Below are 21,918 nucleotides of genomic sequence, written 5' to 3'. Positions count from 1 at the left end.
GTTTTGTTTTCTCATTGTTGTGGGTATATTTGTAGCTCCGTTTGAATGCACAGAAGTATCAGGATCTGCTGTCAGAAAGAGCAGTCCAGTTCAGGGCCATCCAGCGCTGCCTGCTTACCAGATTTAAAAATAAAACCCCAGCCCCACTTTACAATCTGGACACACTAATGGAAGGAACGTATCGTCAAGTAAGTGCACTTACACAAATGCACACACACAACAGAAATACAGAGTATTATACATGTGAAGGAATATCCATAATACTTATTACAGTATTTATATACTGTTACATGTAAAAATCTAACCATGTATAAATAACAAAGCCTTTGTACTACTCTGTAATTGTTTTTTCTGAATAAATTCAATGTAGTGCTTATGCACGGAGTGTGTATGTAGGTTAGTAAATGTGGTAAAAGCATGTGACTTGAGGCTGAGCTCTAATTGACCACCTTGTGTTCCCCAAACCCTCCCACTTTTATTGTTAGCAAATCAATATTATTTTTATAAGTTTTGGACATCATTGGATTGTTTTTCAGAGTCTCATAACCGCGTTGCAGAGTACCATGTACAGTAACTAATAGTTCCAATAGCCTACTGATCAGTGGAAGCAAGTGAAATATCTTAAGATGAAACAAAATACGAATTCATCTTTACAAATCACCCTTTACAAGGCATTCAGTTGAAGAATAAATAAAAGATTGAGCAGCAGGAAGTAATGGTCAAGCTTACACCGTGTGCTTTTCCAGCACTTATAGCAAACAGAGCTGGCTAACGTTAGCTGGATGCTTTGTAAGTCATGACATTTATTGTTTTCCCTGTTTGCGTGATAGACTGCATACAATTTTCTGGCACATTTAAGCTGCCTTTGCGTGGACATGATACTCATGATAATCTGCAACATGCATTTTTAAGGTAATGGGTCACGCGCTGTACATTCTGCAGCATTCATGTCTTTCATTATCATAACATTACATAAAGCAATAATAGTGTTGTGCCTTTCGAAAAGTGTTTCTTTGCCCAAATTAATTCAATTTTATTTATATAGCGCTTTTTACAATTGTTTAATTGTTTCAAAGCAGCTTCACATTAATAAATAAAGGAGAAAACACAGAAAAATCAATAGACAACATAAGAGTACAGCGGCTAAGATTAAAACATACTAGCGAGCGTAGTAATAATTTAATGTATAGAAGAGGGTGCTAAGTTAAGCCAATGTCAGCTGACTCCTAGGGGTTGAAAAACGTCTTTTCAGTAAGGAGGAAAAAATCCTAGAAGGAAGAAACCCTTGAGAGAGAGCCAGACATAGCTGATTCTATAGAGGATACACTATATAATAGATACTATTTTATACAATTTTAAGGGAATTAAAACATTTAAAATTTGCCAACTTTATGCATTTTGCATAGCAGATACACATTTAGACATCAAAATATGCTGCTATGATTTCTTACTTCAATTGATTGTTAGTGAAGAAGTTCATGAAGTCGTTACTACTGTGTTGGAGTATAGTATCGGTTGCTGTCTATTCTTTTTTTCTAGTCAGTTTCGCAACTGTGCTAAAGAGGAAACGAGGGTTATTATGATTTTCTTCAATACGCTTGCTGAGATAGATAGATCTGGTGTTTTTTATAGCCTGTCTGTAGTGTTGAACACTATCTTTCCATGCATCACGCCATACCTCTACTCATGTAAAGCTGCTTTGCAACAATTAACAATTGTGAAAAGCGCTATATAAATAAAATTGAATTGAATAAAATGTTGCAGTGTGTAAAGAACTTTACTCGTGCAACTACTCATGTAACAGTCTTTCAATAGGGAAAACATGGAAGTGTTAGGTGGCTTTTAAATGCATCCCTGTTTGGAGCAATAGGAATGAATGGGGCTAGGCTAAATGTTAACACATTCACGAGGCGCTGTACAAATATTAAAAGTGCACGCATTGAAAAAAGATTGGTATGTATTAATTAATCTAAGTTGATGTTAGAACATTGTAAAATATAAAAAAGGTGGTGTTTTCCTTTAAGGTTACAGTGAAATGTATTTTTCAGAAAATGTGGGGAAGGTGATTTAGTTGGGATAAAGAGTTGCCTCCAGATTTGACAAGAATGTGTAATCATTGCTTGTTGGAATGCCTGACTCCCATACCAGAACATTCATCAGTTTGAGTCATGTGCTTGGAGCAGCTAACGTTACACCAGTATTGGGCTACACAAGCGCAACTTAGGGTGTTTTCACACCTAGTTCGTTTGAGCCCTCCAAACGCTCTCAGACCAGTTCAGGGTGTATATGTGAACAAACCAAGTGATCTCAGACCCCCTTAAAGGGACCCAGAAGTGAACCGAACTCAGACCACGTCAGGAGGTGGTCTGAGTAGGGTTCGCTTTTGGGTTCTTTTGTGGTTCGATTTCTTTTTGATATGTGAAATCAATGAGGTCCCGGTCCGCTTTGCGTGTCGTTTGGACATTGTATCAAAATCAACTGCTGCACAGAAAGCTGGGATCTGAGTTCTTATGAAGTTGTGATGTGAACAAGAAAAGGTCTGAGATCACTTCAGTTCTGAGGAGGACCAAAAAAGAACTGGGTCCTCTTTTGAGTCCATTATATTGTGAACACCTAAAGGACTGAGGTCACATTCAGCTAGTTCCTTTTCTGGTTCACTTTAAGTGAACTGGGTTTGGTTCTTTTAAAATGAACTATATGTGAAAACACCCTTAAGCCCTATTCGGACGGAATTAGTTTTCTATTGTAACTTCTTAGTTACAATTCTTAAATCATCTAACATTTGTGATTTGGACAGGACTAGATCCCCATGTAAAGTATAGTGTCTGAGTGTCTGTTTTGTATGTCTGGCTATTTTAGAAGATCACATGTACTGAATGTGTACATCAAGTATGGTAAAAAAATAATAATAAACTTCAAACTTTAAAATATATACAAGTTTACATGGGCAATAATTGTATAATTATTATGAAATTCTTACTAAAATAATTGTAACACAATAAAAAATGTCTGCTTAAAACAAACCACACTGAAATAAAGATGGTAACTTTTTTAATTATAACATTAGTCTGCATAATTGAGCGGACAAATTACAGTGAATATCCTAACCTGACATTACAGTGGCTATTATTACAGTTTACATGATTTAGCTGTTGACTTTATTATTGTATTCTTTTTCTGTTTGATGGATGGCAAGAACATAAATATCCATTATGAACAATACACAGCAAGCTAAAATGTAAGAGTACGGTAGATTGTTTGTTTGTTGACTGAAACTTTTCAGAAAAGACAATTATATTGGTACAGACAATTGCATTCAGAAGAGATTATATTTCTCAGAGGACCACAGAGTTTGCTGAAAAGAGGACCACAGAGTGAGCTTTTGTGAGAAAAATCTTGACTTGACAGATTTGGATGGGATTAATCACAAACTACATCATAAAATGTCAGTTTCGCAAACATACTAAAGGAAAACTAGTTCTATCCAAATAGGCTATAGAAAAGATGTTTCAGAGGTTTGTTTTTGTTTTGTTATCGTCTTTTACATTTCAGATGTGATGTTAGATATAACCATTCACAAGTAATGTTCACACACATATCTGTTTATTATACAGAATGGCTTGCACAGAGGATGGTAAGTCTTTAAAGGGATAATCAGGGCCAACCTATCCTCCAAACCATACAATTGTTTAGATTATTTGTCAATTCCTCCAAATATGACCCACAGATGTGTTTACTAAATTAGCGCCTTTACAGCGATACGTCATTTTTGATTGTAAAATAGCATTGGCTCTTGTGAATGAATGCATCATGCTCTAATGTTACAGTTACACTTATGGCTCATATAATATTTAGATTAAGAAGCACTATTACTGAACAGTGATCCAGGAAAGTTACAGTATTACAGTATTAAATTCAGTATTTAAATATGGAAGAAGGAAGACACTTTACAACTGTTAACAGAAGTGAATGTCATTGGAGACATTCAGTTCCGGTATATTTTTAAAACCGTTTCTGAATAAGAACTGCTTTTCTATACCCAACCCAAGCTCAGTTATTAGAAAAAGTTTAGAGATTATGTGTCTTGCTTTCAGTTTAAGTTATTGGAATGACTGGCTCAATAATATATCTTTGCAAGCTCCATGTGAAAATCTCATCATTTATTCTTCAGTGCATTCCTTTTTCTTAGTTTATTTTGCTTTCACATATTTTCTCTAAGTTTATTATTTGCTGTGTGGGAGGCATTGCCAGAGTATCAGATATGACTGATGCTGCGGTGGGGCTACAGGAACTAAATCTTTGGACTAAATTTGAATTGCAGATTCAGTAGTGCCCTTTCAATACGGCTCACTTCGCATTGCGTCAGTAGCTTACACTATAGGGGAAACTTCTGTTTATTCCGCAATTGAAGCCTATTGGTTAACGTCTGTAAAAATTACGCCCTATATAAGTCTGGGAAGAAGCCTTCCGTACTCGCCATCGAAATGAACCTTACAGCAGAATCCACACCCGGCGTCTTCCCCTGCCATTTTCCTTCCGGAAGCAAAGTGTGAATTTCCAGAGCGAATTTCCTCTAAAAGAGTGAATTACGAAGTGCGTTGAGATAATGTTGCTTCGGCATTGTGGCTCGCGCAGAATCCCTTTGCCCGTGGAGGACCTCCACACCGAGTGCGTCTCCTGCCTGGGTCCCGCCCACGCCATGATGGCGCTCAACGAGTCAAGCTGTGTTCACTGGAAGCGTCCTCCCCTTGAGGTGCTGCGCTCCTGTATCAACGCCTTCAAAGGTGCCGCCTCCCGCGCTCCCCTGCCCAAAAAGCAGTCTATCCGTGAACCAGAGAGGCATCCGGAGACGAGTCAACGCTGGCTCATCCCCGCATGATCTCTCTCCTCGCCGCCAGCCAGTCACCTTCGTCCAGGAAGATCAGAGCCCCCTGCTGAGTGCCAATGTCATGGTCTCTTTTGGAGTGGGCAACATTCAATTCAATTCAATTTTATTTATACAGCGCTTTTCACAACTGTTAATTGTTGCAAAGCAGCTTTACATGAATAGATGTAGATTAGAACACAGAAAATCAATAGATAATATAAGAAGTAGAATATAGCGGCTAAGGTTAAACCATACAAGCAAGCGTATTAATAATGTCACGTATACAGTGAAGTGCTAAGTTAAGCCAAAGTTGGCTGACTCTCCCTGGGACGAAAAAAACCCCTAGGAGAAAACCCAGTGGGAAAAACTCCTAGAAGGACAAAAACCCTTGGGAGAAATTTATAGATAGATAGATAGATAGATAGATAGATAGATAGATAGATAGATAGATAGATAGATAGATAGATAGATATAGATAGATATAGATAGATATAGATAGATAGATAGATAGATAGATGTAGATAGATAGATGTAGATAGATATATAGATAGATAGATATGTAGATAGATAGATAGATAGATAGATAGATAGATAGATAGATAGATAGATAGATAGATAGATAGATAGATAGATAGATAGATAGATAGATACGGTAGGGATAGGAAGCGGGTAAGCGGATTAAACTGGTTCAGCCGGTGATCGCGCATCGGCTGGGCATCACGTTGAAGGACAGCCAGTAGATCAGTGGTGCGATGACCTTCACAGCAACAGGAACTGGGTCTGTTTGTCTCATTGGAGGGACGAGACAGGGAGACAAAAACAAAGTTCTATTAGTGTAGGGGCTGTTAGCATGTAATGCAAGTGTCATCATTATAGTGGTTTAAGTCAGATCGGTTCCAGACAGGCTATCTATTGTGGCAATAGTATATTACCCATATGAGGTATGTGAGTGCTTTGTTCTAGACAAAATAACTACTGCGGGAAAAGTACATTTACTGGACATTTTATGTGAATGCTTTGTTAAAGAAGAATGTCTTAAGTTTAGATTTAAATTGATCGACTGTGTCTGATACTCGAACATTATTTGGTAAATCATTCCAGAGCTTAGGGACCAAGTAGGAAAAGGATCTACCACCTTTAGACACTTTTGATATTCTAGGGATAATTAAGTGACCCGAATTTTGTGAGCACAGTTTACGTGGTGGATTGTATTCTGATAGTAGTTCTTTAATATACGAGGGCGCTAGGCCATTTAAGGCTCTGTAAGTGATTAGTAATATTTTAAATTGTATGCGATATTTAACTGGTAGCCAATGTAAAGATGCCAGAATTGGACTAATGTGGTCATACTTTTTAGATCAAGTAAGCACTCTTGCGGTGGCATCCCCCGAGTAACGAGTTACAATAGTCTATGCTAGAGGTCATAAAAGCATGGATAAGCTTTTCTGCATCTGATGCAGACAGCATATGGCGTATTTTTGAGAAATTTCTAAGATGGAAGAATGCTGTGCGGCAGACGTTGGAGATATGACTGTCGAAAGATAGATTGCTGTCGAACATTATGCCTAAATTCTTAACCGTGGAAGATGGCACCACCGTGCAGCCATCTAAGGGCAACTTGTAATCTGACATATTATGTTTGGAGCGACTTGGTTCAATAATAAGTATCTCAGTCGTATTGGAGTTTAGCATAAGAAAGTTATGTGCCATCCAGTCCCTAATATCACTAATGCAGTCTGATAACTTAGCAAACTGGTGGGTTTCGCTAGGATGTGACGAGATGTAAAGCTGGGTATCATCCGCATAGCAGTGAAAACGTCTCGGTTACTTATGTAACCCACGTTCCCTGAAGGAAGGGAACGGAGACGTCACGTAGTGACCGACGAATTGGGAACTCGCTTAGAGAGACCAATCTGCTTCGTAAACTACAAAAACGCCAATGAACTTGGCATTGAGATATTTGCATAATGCTGGCGCCGCCCCACCAGGTGCGTATATAAGCCGCAGTTGCAAATATGGAAATTAGCTTTGTTTCGCTGAGAAAGCCGGAAATTGTGACCGGCCGATAAACGGCAGGGAGCAGCCCTGTGGCAACGGGACGTGACGTCTCCGTTCCCTTGCTTCAGGGAACGTGGGTTACATACGTAACCGAGACGTTCCCTTTCAGTCGGTCACTACGACGTCACATAGTGACCGACGAATTGGAAATCCCTACCAAAACGCCACTGAGGGCTGACCTCTTCCAGTGTCTGCATAAAGCCCTCCGGTTCCACTTAAGGATAAGGAGAATTAGGTTTTAAGGCAGAAGGCCGGGCACTAGATGTTCCTTTAACCCCACAGTAGTGCCAGCGACTGGGAAGCGCCCTATCTGAGCGGTATAGGAATGCTGTGGAAGCCACCGCCTCCTTAAGGGCTATTGGTGGGCGAAAGTCAACCGTAGTTGAGGTATAAATGACAGCCGTGGCTGTGTAAGCAAAGCAGTGCTCTGCTGAGGAAAACGTGGGCTAGTAGGATTAACCCCACGGAAAAATACAAAGGAACCTGGTGGGACTCAATGTGGATGCCCGAGCCAAACACAGGTTCGCGAGGATGCAGCTAGTGAGAGGATGGCAGCAGATGCTCCGCAACATCAGGCTGCCAAGGCAGCGGAGGAAGACAAAACAAATTATTACGCAATTTTGCCTTGATGGCCTTCCATACTGAGCTCAGTTTGGAGCAGCAGTCGTAGGCTGCAAGCCGACCTGCGAGCCTGTTCTCTGTGCTTCCCCTAACGAGGAAAGAACACGAGAGGAGACAGGCTCGACACGAACACTGTAAAACATAATGAACGTGTTAGGTGTCCCCCAACCAGCAGCTCTGCAGATGTCTGTTAGCGAGGAACACTTCTAGTAGTGTGAGCTCTCAAATTAAATAGACAAGGAATGCCCTGCAGATTATAAGCAAGGGCGATAGTATCAACTATCCAATGAGACATCCTCTGCTTAGTGACAGCTTTCCCTCTCTGCTGACCACCGTAACAAACAAAGAGCTGATCTGAAGTCCTGAGGCTTTGTGTGCGATCCACGTAGAGGCGTAAAGCTTGTACGGGACATAATAAAGCCATGGTTGGGTCTGCCTCCTACGGGGGCAGCGCTTGCAAGCTCACCACCTGATCTCTGAAGGGAGTGGTGGGAACTTTGGGCACGTAGCCTGGTCTGGGTCTCAGTGAGACAGCAGGACCAAACTAAAGGCACGAATCGTCAACAGAGAATGCATGTAAATCCCCTACTCTTTTCACGGAGGCCAATGCTAGCAGGGTCAGAGTTTCATTGACAAAAACTTAAAACTCGCAGACTGCAAAGGCTCGAACGCGGGACCTGTAGGGCTTCAGCACCATGGACAGGTCTCAGGGAGGAATAGAGGGAGGGCGCGAGGGGTTTAGCCTGGCCACTGATCTGCCGTTGATAAGTGAGTGATTAGCAGAAATAGCGGCGATATCAACTTTAATGGTGGAGGGACAGCCTACGCTCCAAACGGTGTTGAAGATATAAAAGCACAATGTTAATGAGGCATTCTCGGGGGTCCTCGCGTTGCGAAGAACACCAGGTGATGAAAAGGTTCCATTTAAGCGCGTAAGCCCGTCTTGTGGACGGTGCTCATGCCGCGTCGATGGTGTTAGATACCGCTTGCGATAAATCACCTAAACCTTGCGCGCGCTCAACGACCATACATGGAGATTCCACCGGTCGGGGCGCGGGTGCCTAATGTGCCCCCTCATTAAGAAAGAAAGTCCTTCCTCAGGGGAATCCGCCAGGGAGGGCTGTCGGAGGAGCATTAACTCTGGAAACCAATTCCTGATCGTCTGGTAAGGCGCGACCAGTAAAAGGTTCTACTCATCCTGCCTGACCTACACAGCGTCTGTGCGATAAAGCTCACTGGAGGGAATGCGTGTTTGCGCATCCCCCGCGGCCAGATGTGTGCAGACGCATCCACGCCGAGGCTGCCCTCGGTTAGTGAATAAAAACAGGCGACAGTGGGTATCGTCCGGCGATGCAAACAGATATATCTGCGCACGACCGAACTTCTTCCAAATTAGCTGAACCGTCTGGGGGTGGAGTCGCCATTCGCCGGGGCGCGCAGCTCGGGAAGCGCGTCTGCCTCTGTATTGAGCGTACCCGGGATGTAAATGGCACGAAGGGACCTCAGATGGTTTTGACTCCAAAGGAGGAGATGACGAGCGAGATGCGACAGGTGACGAGAGCGCAAAAACCGCCTTAACGGTAAATAACGCAACAGTCGCAATGTTGTCGGTGTCGGCTAATACATCCTTCCCTGGCATCTCCATAGCGGAGCGTACAAGTCCCAGATATACAGCGCACCGCTCGCGGCAGTTGGGGTGCTATGCACACCCCTGAGACTGCAAGCCCGTCATACGTGGCTGCTCATCCCGTGCTGGGGGCATCGCATGCTACAGAATGCCAGGAGACCCGCCTCAGGGGCATATCTTGCTATCGGAAATGCTGGGTCTGACCACGGGGTAAAATAGAAATGACACACAGGTGTAATGGTTACACGGTGTATGCCGTTGCGCCACACTCTCCTCGAGACTCGATCGTAAAACCAACGCTGAAGCGGTCTCATATGAAGCAGCTCGAGCAGTGTCACAGCCGCAGCATGCTGTCATATGTCCAGGAGCTTCTGAAATTGTTTCAGAGGGACCGTGTTCTTCCCTCGAACTAAACCGAGGCAAGTCAGAATAGACTGGGTGTGCGCTCTTATAAAACACGCCAATAAATCGATCGAGTCTATTTCCATACTGAGAAAAGGATCCTCTGCACGGGGCAAAGTTGCTCTCTTCCCAGTTGACCTAATGACTTAAACAAGGCGATATGCCCGAAGCATTAAATCTCTGTGTTCGTACAAGTCTGCCAAGAATGAGCTATTATAAGTTGATGTAAATATAAGCAGAATGCGAACAACGCTCTCCCTCTCAGAGATTTTAATGCCGTGACTAGCACTTTCATGGAGACACGGGGAGAGAGAGACAGCTCGAATGGTGTACTTAGTATTAATATACCCACCCGCAGAGCAAAAAACGGTCTAAGGCGAGGGGAGATGGACACATGAAGTACACGTCTACAGGTCTAAGGCTGCAAACTGATCTGAATATTGAAATACGAGCCTCGGCGTATCATCCGGCGTAAATAAATCGGTCGTAACCCGCCGCGTATTTTGGGTACTATGAGATAAAGGCTGGAAAAACCCTATCATCATCTCGGTAAGAGGGACCGGCTCAAAACGTCCTTCGCCAGCAGGACATCGACTTTTGCACGCAGTACATGTGCATCGGACGCTTTCACTATAGTGAAACGAATGCCCGAGAATTTGGGGGAGTGCCGGTAATTGTATTTCGAAACCGAGGCGGATAGTGCGTAAAACCCAACGAGACGGGCTGGGAACTGAAGCAAAGCATCCAGGGACCGTACAAGGATAATTAACGACACTACCGAAGTACCCGCGGTGGGGCAGCGAAGCGAGACAGGTAGGACTGCCGGTGCGTCTGCTGTGACAGCATAAACATCTATAGTATGTGTGTGTGTGATACTGACCTGAGCCCGCTAAGGGTGACGGTCGTCTGGTCTCCTGTGCGGAGAGCGCAGACTCCGGAAAACACCCGCTGGCAATAGAGGAGAGGTAGGGTGAGCTGGTGTGTGCCCGCTCACGGCTCTCTCGATCCTCCAGAGGCCAGGGCACGACCTAGGAGATTGCCTCAGTCTGCGCAGCGGAGCTGTACGACTCCCCGGGCTCGCCGAAGAGGCCGGTCTGTGAGACAGGAACATTCAGGAAGTTCTTCTCGTCTGCGTCCGTCATGTAAGCCAGACACAGCCAAAGGTGGCGATCTTGAACCACTGTGGTGGACATCGCACGACTGAAGGTCGCGGCCTCCCTCGTAAATCTCTAAAGCCTTCACTTGGTGAACCTGCAGCAACGTTATTGCGTGCAGGGCTGAAGCCGCGTCTCCGCATGCCTGATGAGCAGCGCCCGTAACCGGACGACTGTCTATACAAACACGGGAGGAAAGGGTTGGGTGGTCCCTCCAGGAACGCAGCTTCATCGCAACCCCCCGCTCCACTGAAGGGGTCCCCGCCCTTAGCGGCTCCGTTGGTGAGGGAGGTGAGGGGTGAAAGCTGAACGGCCGAGACGGGCGCAAATCACGTCAGCTCTTCGTGCCGTCGGGAAAGGCAGGCACAGGAGGTGAGGACCGTAGAGGCCCGCTCTGAAGTACCAATCATGTGGGCGGGACGGTTCGGGCGGAGAGGGGTTAACCCCTCCAACTCCACCGTTTCCGCCGCTCGAGCGGGCACGACCGCCATCTCCGGGACGAATCCGCCTCGGAGGGAAAAAAATGGGCACCCCTCTGATGCTGCAGAAGTGACGTGACCAGAAGGAGGTCCAATGGATTCGGCAGAAATCGTAGAACATGACTCTGCAGTCTCCACCGGAGCCTCAACCGGCTGAGGATGAGAAGGCCGGTAGGTGAAGGACGCATCCCCGTCCTACTCAGCGTAGTGATGCGAAGAGCGTCCTGCGAGCGCTTGACAGCCGCACCATGGCGGCGTCAGCACTGCAAAGGCGCGGACATCGTTCCCGTAGAAATGACAGTCGTCTCCGCAATCCAAGAAGGGTTATGCTCTCACAGAGAGAACCAAAAACTCTCCACGAACGCAGCCTCGGAATGCTCAATGCCCAAGCACGAAGACAGCGCTCGTGACCGTCACTGGAGCCCTTATACTTCTCGCATCCAAGATCGCACGGATGAAAAGCTATCCTGAAAAGGACGGTGATCTCCGAATATACGAGAGAGTGGCTGTCTTTAAAAAGACACAGAGCTCTCACGTATCACTCTTTAGGGAAATCACTCTTTAGGTGCTCAGCTGATGATGCGGACAGGGAGAGGCAACGCACACACTAAACTCAAAACAAAAAGATGCAGAGCAGTGGAATACTGCGAGCGTCCGCTGTCTCAGTACTGCTTGTCAATCAACTTCAGCAACCGTTCCCAGAAGAGCAAGTAGCTTCTCAGTAGCAGATAATGCCGGCTTTCGAAGCGAAAAAGCTAATTTCCATATTTGCACTTGCGGCTTATATACGCACCTGCCTGGGCGGCGCCAGCATTATGCAAAAATCTCAATACCAAGTTCATTGGCGTTTTAGTAGTTTACGAAGCAGATTGGTCTCTCAAAGCGAGTTAGCAATTCGTCGGTCACGACGTGACGTCGTAGTGACCGACTGAAAGGGAACTTATGTTATGTTTCCTGATAATGTCTCCTAGAGGTAACATATATAACGAGAATAGGACAGGCCTAGAACTGATCCCTGAGGTACGCCATATTTAACGGGGGAGTGATATGACTCTTCCTCATTTACATAAACAAAGTGATATCGATTGGTTAGATACAATCTAAACCAGGCTAACGCCTGACCACTGATGCCAACATAGTTTTCTAGTCTACTGAGTAAGATTCTGTGATCTATTGTGTCAAAGGCTGCACTAAGGTCTAGTAATATAAGGATTGAGATTTCACCACGATCGGATGTTAATAGGAGGTCATTTGTAACTCTAAGCAGCGCTGTCTCTGTGCTATAATGGGGCCTGAATCCTGATTGGAACTTTTCATATGTATTATTATTCGCTATGAATGTGCGTAGCTGGCTTGCCACTACTTTTTCTAATATTTTAGAAAGAAAAGGTAGATTTGAGATTGGTCTAAAGTTATTAAGATCTCCCTGGTCAAGGTTTGGTTTTTTAATGAGCGGTCTAATAACTGCTAGTTTGAAAGCCGTTGGAACGTATCCTAATTCTAGAGATGAGTTAAAGATATTTAGGACCGTGTCTGACACTACATGAAATACCTCTTTTAGAAATTTTGTGGGAACGGGGTCTAGTATACAGGACGATGATTTGGATGACGTTTCTAATTTAGAGAGCTCTTCTATTGTAGTAGGTTTAACCCTCTGGGGTCCGACCATTTTGGGACACTCTCAGAGGTTCTGACATGCTCTTACATTTGGTCTTTTTTCAGTTGCTTTAAAACATAATAATGGGAAGTGTCTCATACCACTGCGTTCAGCACAAACTGGGCTAAAATATTATATGAGCTGCATGCATGTACATGTTTTTTATTTTTGAGAGAAAAAGGTTTATGCGTGGTTTTTAAAAAAGCAAAATTTTTAAGTCACTGATATAAGTCCACAAAACCCATACTAAACATGTTTTAACAAGACTTTCCTAAACATAATCTAGTAGTCTAGAGTTTTTTCTTTAAAATGATGTGACAATCACCATGCCTACTTATTCACATAAAACAATGTATTGATTTAGAAATTGTAAGACACTTTTTGTTTAGACGGGTCGTATGCGAGAAGGATTGATTGACAGCAAGCAAACAAAGGCTCGCATAATGAGCTGCATAATGAGGCAGGAATGTGAGAATGAACTACAGTGAAGAATGTGAGGACAAATGTATACATGTTTGTTTGAGGTTTATTAAGTTAACAATATAATCAAAATAGAAATGATGGTTAGTAGGACATTTTAAGTTTATTTGGAAACATACCCTATTCAAAAACTTTGTATAAACTAAGAAACTGATACACAACAGAGCTGTAAACTTCATGTTGCTCATGTTACCATTTAACTTTATGTCCAAAAAGTGTTTTTCCACTTCATAGTTTTGTACTGATGAGAGAGATGCAGACCTCTAAGAGAGTTATAAACAGCTGTTAGCATAAATTGTCCACAGAAATACCCTTACTTATATAACTGATGGGTAAATGTCACTGATACTAAGTTACATTCATATACTATTTGTACATAAACTTAATCTCAGATAAACATCTGCAGCAATTAATATAAAAAGCTGTTTTCAGATGACTGTTTTCAGATGCCCATCCCCTTATCGTCTAGCTTCTGTTTTAAACGTGTTTCTGTAAGCGCGTATGAACTTTAAAAACACATTGCATGTGCGCGAGCTCGCGTCTCCGTGTAACGCAGCGCTCATAAAAACGGTGTTGCGTGTAAAGCGCAATGTATGGAATTACCTTGCATGTAAACAATATGGAATCATTTTACAGCAAATCCCACAGTGCAGCATTTACTCAAAGTTGCCATGACAGATACGAAAGTGAATAACTGTCTTAACACTGTACAACATGTAACAGATATCCGCCATTACGGGAGGTCACGCGTACTCGTTTGTAAATAAGCATGTAAACATGGAATCATATTACAGCACACACTTAAAAGATACCGCAGTTCAGGCTTACTGAAAGTTTCCATGAAGGATATAAGTGAATAACTGTGTTTAGCACTGTTACAGCATGCAACAGTGAAATCCGCCATTACGTGAGATCGCGTCCGTTTGTAAACAATGCAAAAGTTTTTCAATCCGAAGCGTGTAGTCTGCTAAGGTTGCTTAACGTTACTGTATGTAGGCTGAACTGCACAAGCCATGAGCATATTAAGTTACATGATAGCAAATATAAATGGTATAAATTAACTGTTAACGTTACTTACTTCTAATCCAGCAGTGCGTTCTCCATTGTTCTTCTTAGGTAATGTTAAAGATAAATGCTTCTCTTCCTCAATGTCCAGACATAAATGAAGATATTCCTCACGTGTGTGAATAAAGTTTATAATCCAAACGTGCGGTAAAAAGTCTTTAAATCTGATCAAACTTTACGCATTGCTTGTTATGGTTGAACAGCTCGTGCCTTCATTACCATGTCAACAGCTGTGGGCGTGGCCAAATTAAAGATAATGAAGTCAGCCAGGAAAAACGGTACTCTCTTTACTTCAATGCAGATTACATAAACAGGCAATATTTGTTTTCGATTATATTTAGCTTGTTTAAAAGTAGACATTTCAGGTTTTTTTTGGATGTGTGTATCATGCTTGTGTGACGAGTATTCGCGGAGTTTCAATTGATTTTTGTAACGTGTTTTGAGAGACAGCTGGCGGAGACAGAAATGTCTGGATGCACACCCTGTTTATTTTCTTTATTTGACAAAAACACAAAGATCTGTTGTTATTGTGAATGAACACATATTAAAGAAGACCCTTTACCGTTTCAAATGATGTCAAACACGTAAGTGTATGATTATTAATAATGGAGTATTTTAAGTTGATTCTGCCATGATAAGGAAAAAACACGTCAAAACGCGGCCCCGCGTTTTTGGACCCCAGGGGGTTAAATGACTCAAGATGTTCATATGGTAATCTAGTGGTAAATGCACTATTGGGTATATTGGTGGCTGCTTGCGTAGTTTCTATGTTTTCCCTAATAAACATAATTTTGTTAGTAAAGAAGTTCATGAAGTCATTACTATTGTGTTGGAGTTTACTATTGGTTTCTGTTTGTTCTTTGTTTCTAGTCAGTTTTGCAACTGTGCTAAAGAGGAAACAAGGGTTGTTATGATTTTCTTTAATAAGCATACTGAGATAGGTAGATCTGGCGGTTTTAATAGCCTGTCTGTAGTGTTTAACACTCTCTTTCCATGCTGCACGCCATACCTGTAACTTTGTGCTTCTATAATTTCTTTCGATTTTTCTAGCTACTTTTTTAAGGGCTGCAGTATGATGGTCATACCATGGAGCTGGCGTTTTTTCTTTGATTCTCTTTTTTCGAATGGGAGCAACGGCATCCAACGTGCTAGTGCAAACGTTGTTCAGGTTTACTATTATAATATCCAAATCTTCACGGTTATCTGCTACATGTTTCATTTGAGATAGGTCTGGAAGAGTGCTAATAAAGCTATCTTTAGTGGTTGAAATTATTGTTCTGGCTAATCTGTAGCATGTTGTAGACTGAGCGGTCCTATCTAGAAGTATCGTGTATGACACAAGGCAATGGTCTGAAACGGCATCGCTCTCGGGTGATATTTCGATGTCATTAATATTGAATCCGAGTGACAGAATTAAGTCTAATGTGTGCTTACGAGTATGCGTGGGTCCTGACACGTTTTGTTTAATACAGAGAGAATATAGAACATCCATAAACGCCCGTCCTAATGCATCTTTTGGATTATCCACATGGATATTAAAATCACCAACGATAACAGCTTTATCTACAGTGACTGGAGGAGATGTCATCCTCCTCTGAACTTGAGGATTGGGAGACTTCAGATGAAGGCGCTCACGCTGCAGAGGAGCCTAGCGAGACATGCTAGCCTTCAGAACTGGAGCGCAGCCGGCTCGACGAGTGGTTCCTGCGTCCGGGGCGCCGGCAGCCAGCTCGCAAGTGGCAGATGCCGTTCTTTCCTGAGGTCCATCAGGAACTCACACTGTCTTGGCGTGCCCCTCATTCTCAGGTCCTTTCGGTGGTAGACGGCGCATATGAATGTGGGTATTCCAAGCTTCCACTGCTCAAGGAGTCTGTAGCTGCCCACCTCTGCACGTCATCGCTGGTGACTAAGTCCTAAGGCGCTGACAGCCACACGGTCTCTGCTCTCCGTATGATGCCAGTGCTGCAGGTATGCCAAGGTGATATGGGTGAGTCAGGCCCAGACCCAGCGTCTTTCAAGGATCTCATTGTTTTGGAGAGATGTCTGTGGCTGAATCTGACGGAGATCAAAGACCCTTGGGAGATATACAGTATGTATGTATATATGTGTGTGTGTGTGTGTGTATTTATATGGGATGTACCGTAAAACTTCAAATAAAAGCCGAGTCCCAAATAGACGCCTGTCTCTTTTAGACGCCTGGTGTGACGTCAGGTTTGGGTAAATAAACGCCTGTCTCAAATAAAGGCCTGGTCTTTTTTTAGTTTCGGGTTGTATTTATTCTTCTAAAACCCGTCAGATCGTCTATTTAAGACAGTTCTATTGTGCAGATTGCACATCCTAAAGTTTTGATTACCGGTAGATGTCACGTGACAGACGCAGTCGTTCCATTACTCATCACTATGACAACACAACAAGGTTCGCCGTCAGGATTGCAGTGATGATGGCAGTAGCCAAATCGCAATCGGGAGAGTCGGGACTTTTCCCGGTGGGCCGGTAGTGTTTTGAGGCTGCTGATAATAGCCGGGCTTTCAGTCTTTTGACATGCATGCACTCCCGCCACACATTGTATTTCTCATGCGGAAACACTATTTATCATATATTTAATATGCTGCAGCGCCAAAAATGTATCTGGCCGCACCTCTCTCTATCAAGCCCGTCTCCCCTGGAGTTCTAGTCGAGCGAGCCAATCAAAAAAAGAAAAAAAGAAAGAGGCGACACAACAGCCAATCAGAAAATAGCACTGTAGTATCTGGGTAAGATTTCATGCAACAACCAATAAAAAAGCATATCCTCGTTTGCTTTATTTATGCTACCAATAATTTAAGACTGTTATTCTTACATGAACGAATTTGTTAAACACATTAAAATTATAAATAAAACGTATATTTGTGGTAACCTCCTGCTGTCATGCTTGAACAATTAAATTAAAAGCCTGTCTCTTATAGACGCCTGTCTCTTTTAGACGCCTGCTGTGACGACAGGTTTGGGAAAATAAAAGCCTGGGCTATTATTTGAAGTTTTATGGTAAACGGTATGTAAAGGGATAAAGAGATTCAAGTGTTCCGTCGGGGGTCGTTGGACAGGCATCGGCTGGGCATCACGTTGAAGGACAGCAGGGACGTGCACAGGGGGGTTGCTCAGGTTGCCCGGGCAACTGCCCATATGCCCTTCTCAACTCAAGTTGCCCTTCCATAGTGGAAAAAATAAATTTTAATTTTACTTCGTTTGTGCAGCGTTCCTTCGTTACTGTATTTTAATTAATTACGAAATGTGTATTTTATTTTTAAATAGCTGTCTCGTGTTTCTGGGGCATTAGCAAATTAATGACTCGTTTGAGTCATTCAGATTGTTCAGATAGCTGCAAAAAATGAATCTCGTTTTACTCGTAGACTATGTAGAAACACGCAGAATATAGTGTTGCGTGACGGATATGAATTTACCAATCTTTTAACTAAAAGCAAAACTTTACACATGTACCCGCCATTATATACACGCGACCTGTTCGTCATCAGACACAGTTAAACGCGTGCAACCTCCAGAAACACTGAAGCACAGATTGAAGAAAATCCATCGATGATTGACGTCTGATTCGCTGTATACTGTACTGTATGATGTAAGTCCTTCTCACAACACACACGTGACATGAGATTCACAAGAAAAGAGTTTTGTCTAAAATCAGTTTGTATTATGTAAGTGTAAACTGTCGATGTCCTCAGACCATCTTAGGAGATTCTCTAACTAAGTGAATGCAAAACTCTCTTGTGAGTTTGCTTGTCTGATATTTCAGGTAAAAGCTACATCAACATTGAGACTAGAGTTAATTTGTAATGCTTGTCTATTCTGTGTTTATATTCTTTTTTCTGTACTGTTTGTATATGTTGCAGTTTTACACATACATACTGTATAAGTGCCCTTCATAAGTATTGGGAAAATACAGGCAAAATTCCTCAATCTGCTGTGGAGTCAAGAAATGTCTAAACATTAAAAGATGAACATGAGACAAAAGGACAGAATCTGTCAAATAATTTTTTTACCTGTTGTAACATAGACAATATTCCAACTCAATTGAATAACACATTTGTTTTTTACTCCTATCTAATGTGGGCATATTGAGACCATTGACTCAGAAGTGTTGAAGTGATGAACTGTGTTCTGATGCATTCATTATTCACACACGAAAAGCATAAAATGTGTAGGATCAGTTTGATTCACGTATGTGCATTTGGGTACAACACACATAAGTCAGCATTTAATGCTTTTGTTCTTTTGTAGGCCGTGAGGGTTTTTTTTTGCCCTTTTTTAGGTCAGAGCAACTGCCCCTCAAAATTCCTGTGCACGTCCCTGAAGGACGGCCAGTAGATCAGTGGTGTGTTGACCTCCACGACAGCCAGAACTGGGTCTGTTTGTCTCAATGTCCTCCGATTCGAGGATGAGACAGGGAGAGAGAAACAAAATCCTATTAGCGTAGGCAGTAGCGGAGTGGCCATCGGGAGAGTCGGGACATTTCCCGGTGGGCCGGTAGTGTTTTGAGTCTGCGAGGGCCGGTCTGATAATAGTTATACATTGCAAGTTAACCCCGTCTGGCGGCCTGATGTGCGGCCGCTTCCCTCTGGTCAAACTGTGCAGCCTCTTTGCTCAACACAGTAGGCTATATAAAAGTGCTCAACCTGTTCGGCAGGTCCAACAATGTTTAGGATTTTAAAAAAATATAGGGGGATTATTGAACAGCCCCTCTCCAAATTGCATAGCCTGTCGGCCTTTGATATGAAAAGCCGCGACCGCAGAATGTATTGCAGTACATATGCGGTCGGATTGATCCATCAAGCGGAGACTATTTGATAGAAAGTGTGGATTAAGGATGTTTAAAATCTCTAGCCTGGTGGTCAGTACTTGAATGGATAAAATCAGCACATTTGCAAAGGTTTATCTCCATAATGGCTATATATCATAAATACAATTTAGAAGGGTAACTTTGCAGTATCACATTTTATATTTCCTACTATTAGATTTATATTAGATTTCCATATTAATAGACGAGAGTATTCAACTTGAATATATAAATATCCTAAATATAACATTATTATTTCTCAAAACTTTGACAAAAATTATTTTCAAATGAACTGTATTCTTACAGTTATTCAAAGATGCACACATTATTCCAGATATGATTTTAATATTAGACGAGATTATATAACGGCAATGAACGTCTCATATCCACATATAAATTAACATTACAGCATAATGAAATGAATAAAAAGACAAGGAAGCAGAATTGGCATGTAAATTGTATTATTATTAGCGGGGAAAAAAGCAATATTACTGAAATAAACTTTGAGGTAATGCGCCAAACACGTTAAAATAAATATGCAATAACCGTGGAAAAAACATTATTAGGCTATCTCTCAAAACTTTATATGACAAAAATTATATTTAAAGGAAATATTCTTACAGTTATTCAAAGATGCACAAATTATTCCATATTACTCACGTTGATGAGCACATTCATCTCTGGTCTCGCTCTGTTATGTAATAGCTGATTGAGGTGCGCATCTCTGTCTTTCAACCAGGTATCATTTTGTATAGTTCTCAGTTAGGAAAATTAGCCATGATTTAATGATTTTATTATTATTATCAAAAAGTTTTTTTGAGGGGGCAAATTGATTACGATTTGTAATACCCTAGTTTTACTACAAATAGGCTACGAAAATTTTTTTTCTTTACCACGGAGGGCCGGTGGTATACGAAATTTCCCGGTAGATTTTTTGGTCCCACTCCGCCCCTGAGCGTAGGGGCCGTTGGCATGTAATGCAAGTGTCACACAGTGTTGTGTTTTAATATATGCTCGGTTTCAGACAGGCTAGCTATTGCGGCACTAGTATATTACCCAGACAAGTTACCCACACAATACATCTATTCTCTGTGTTTTTCCAGTGAGAGGATGATTTAAGCACATCAATTCTGCACCCGGAATGTGCATAAAAGTCCGGTCAAATGCATAATTCTCAAAATAACCATCTGCACACTCAAGCTTTTTTACTATGACAGTTTTACCGAATTAAGAAAAAAATATTTAGCATACTTAATTGATCAAAAGTACCTATTATATGTTCTCCTAAACACTGCCATGATTACTATTTACAAATGATTTCTGTAACTTATAAATCATTTTAAATTATTGATTTTAACATTTAAAATGATACTAGATGTAGCAGAAAGCACTATACACATTTAATTACAATAGTATCAGGCAGATATCGGTATCGGATCGGAAATGTTAAGTGGGATCGGGACATCCCTACTTGTAATCTGACATATTTTGTTTTGAGCATATTTGGTTCAATAATAAGTATCTCTGTCTTATTAGAGTTTAGCATAAGGAAGTTATGTGCCATCCAGTCACTTATATCGCTAATACAGTCTGTTAGTTTACAAAGCTGGTGTGTTTTGCTGGGATGAGAGGAGATGTAAAGCTTGATTTTCATAATGAGATTTGACAGTTTCCTCAAATCTGATAAAGTTCCACAATACCAGTATATTTTAAAACCCAATAAGTTAACTCAACTTAAACCAATTGAGGAAACTGATTGCCTTAAACCTTTTTTAAGTTTTAAAACTCATACGAGTACTGTAAACTTTGCATATGACTCAATATATTTGTGCTGGTTTAGTAATGCTGAGTTAAGGCATGTACAGTCATCATTAACTACAACAAGACTCATGACTCAACACATGCATTCATTGTTTATTAATACATTTAAGGAACACGCCAACATTTTGGGATTTTAGCTTATTCACTGTATCCCCCAGAGTTCGATAACTCCATACATACCCCTTTTCATATCCGTGCATCCCCTAACTCTGTTTGACGCACCCACTGCTAGCCTAGCATAGCACAAAGACTAGAAGTAAATGGCTCTAGCATAGCATCAGCTCCCAATAAGTGACAAAATAGCGCCAACAGTTTTCTATTTATATGTTGTGATTTGTATAGTTACAGCATGTACAAATAACAAGGTCATATGAGACACAGCCATCTTTTAACTCTATACATACTGGGAACTATATTCTCAGAAAGCGAAGCACTGCTACTTGAGCGGACTGATTTGCTCACAGCACCCAAGAAACCCAGTGGTGAGGGGGAGCAGAGATTTCGCTCAGAGTTGCACTCTACTCAAGTAGCAACCTACAGAGATGCGTCACCCCTTCAGCACTCTATTACTGGTGTGTCTAATAATTTCTGTTTTGTATTGACAACATTTTTAACTAGCTTTCTTATTATGTGCAATGGTATATTTTTTTATATAACAATAGTAACGACTTCATGAACTTCTTTACTAACAAAATTGCGGTTATTAGGGAAAACATCGCAGCTACGCAAACAGCCACCACTCTACCCAATAGTACATTTAACACTAGATTACCATACGGACATCTTGATTCATTTAAAGCTACTACAATAGAAGAGCTCTCTAAATTAGTAACATCATCCAAATCATAATCCTGTATAT

The 21,918-nt window shown here is 41.8% G+C and overlaps 1 protein-coding gene across 1 annotated transcript in view; it reads left to right on the top strand.

Annotated features, from left to right (window-relative positions):
- Nucleotides 1-21,918, top strand: part of bbs9 (Bardet-Biedl syndrome 9) — a 460,826-nt gene that overhangs the window by 277,340 nt on the left and 161,568 nt on the right. Inside the window, exon 18 of the mRNA XM_073871763.1 lies at nucleotides 36-190. Coding sequence (XP_073727864.1) covers nucleotides 36-190 — 155 coding nt within the window. The remainder of the gene's footprint in view (nucleotides 1-35; nucleotides 191-21,918) is intronic.

Source organism: Misgurnus anguillicaudatus, chromosome 10 (assembly GCF_027580225.2).
Source record: "Misgurnus anguillicaudatus chromosome 10, ASM2758022v2, whole genome shotgun sequence".
Taxonomy (NCBI): domain Eukaryota; kingdom Metazoa; phylum Chordata; class Actinopteri; order Cypriniformes; family Cobitidae; genus Misgurnus; species Misgurnus anguillicaudatus.
Note: the sequence above shows the minus strand (reverse complement) of the source record. Positions and strands in the feature narration are given on the sequence as shown.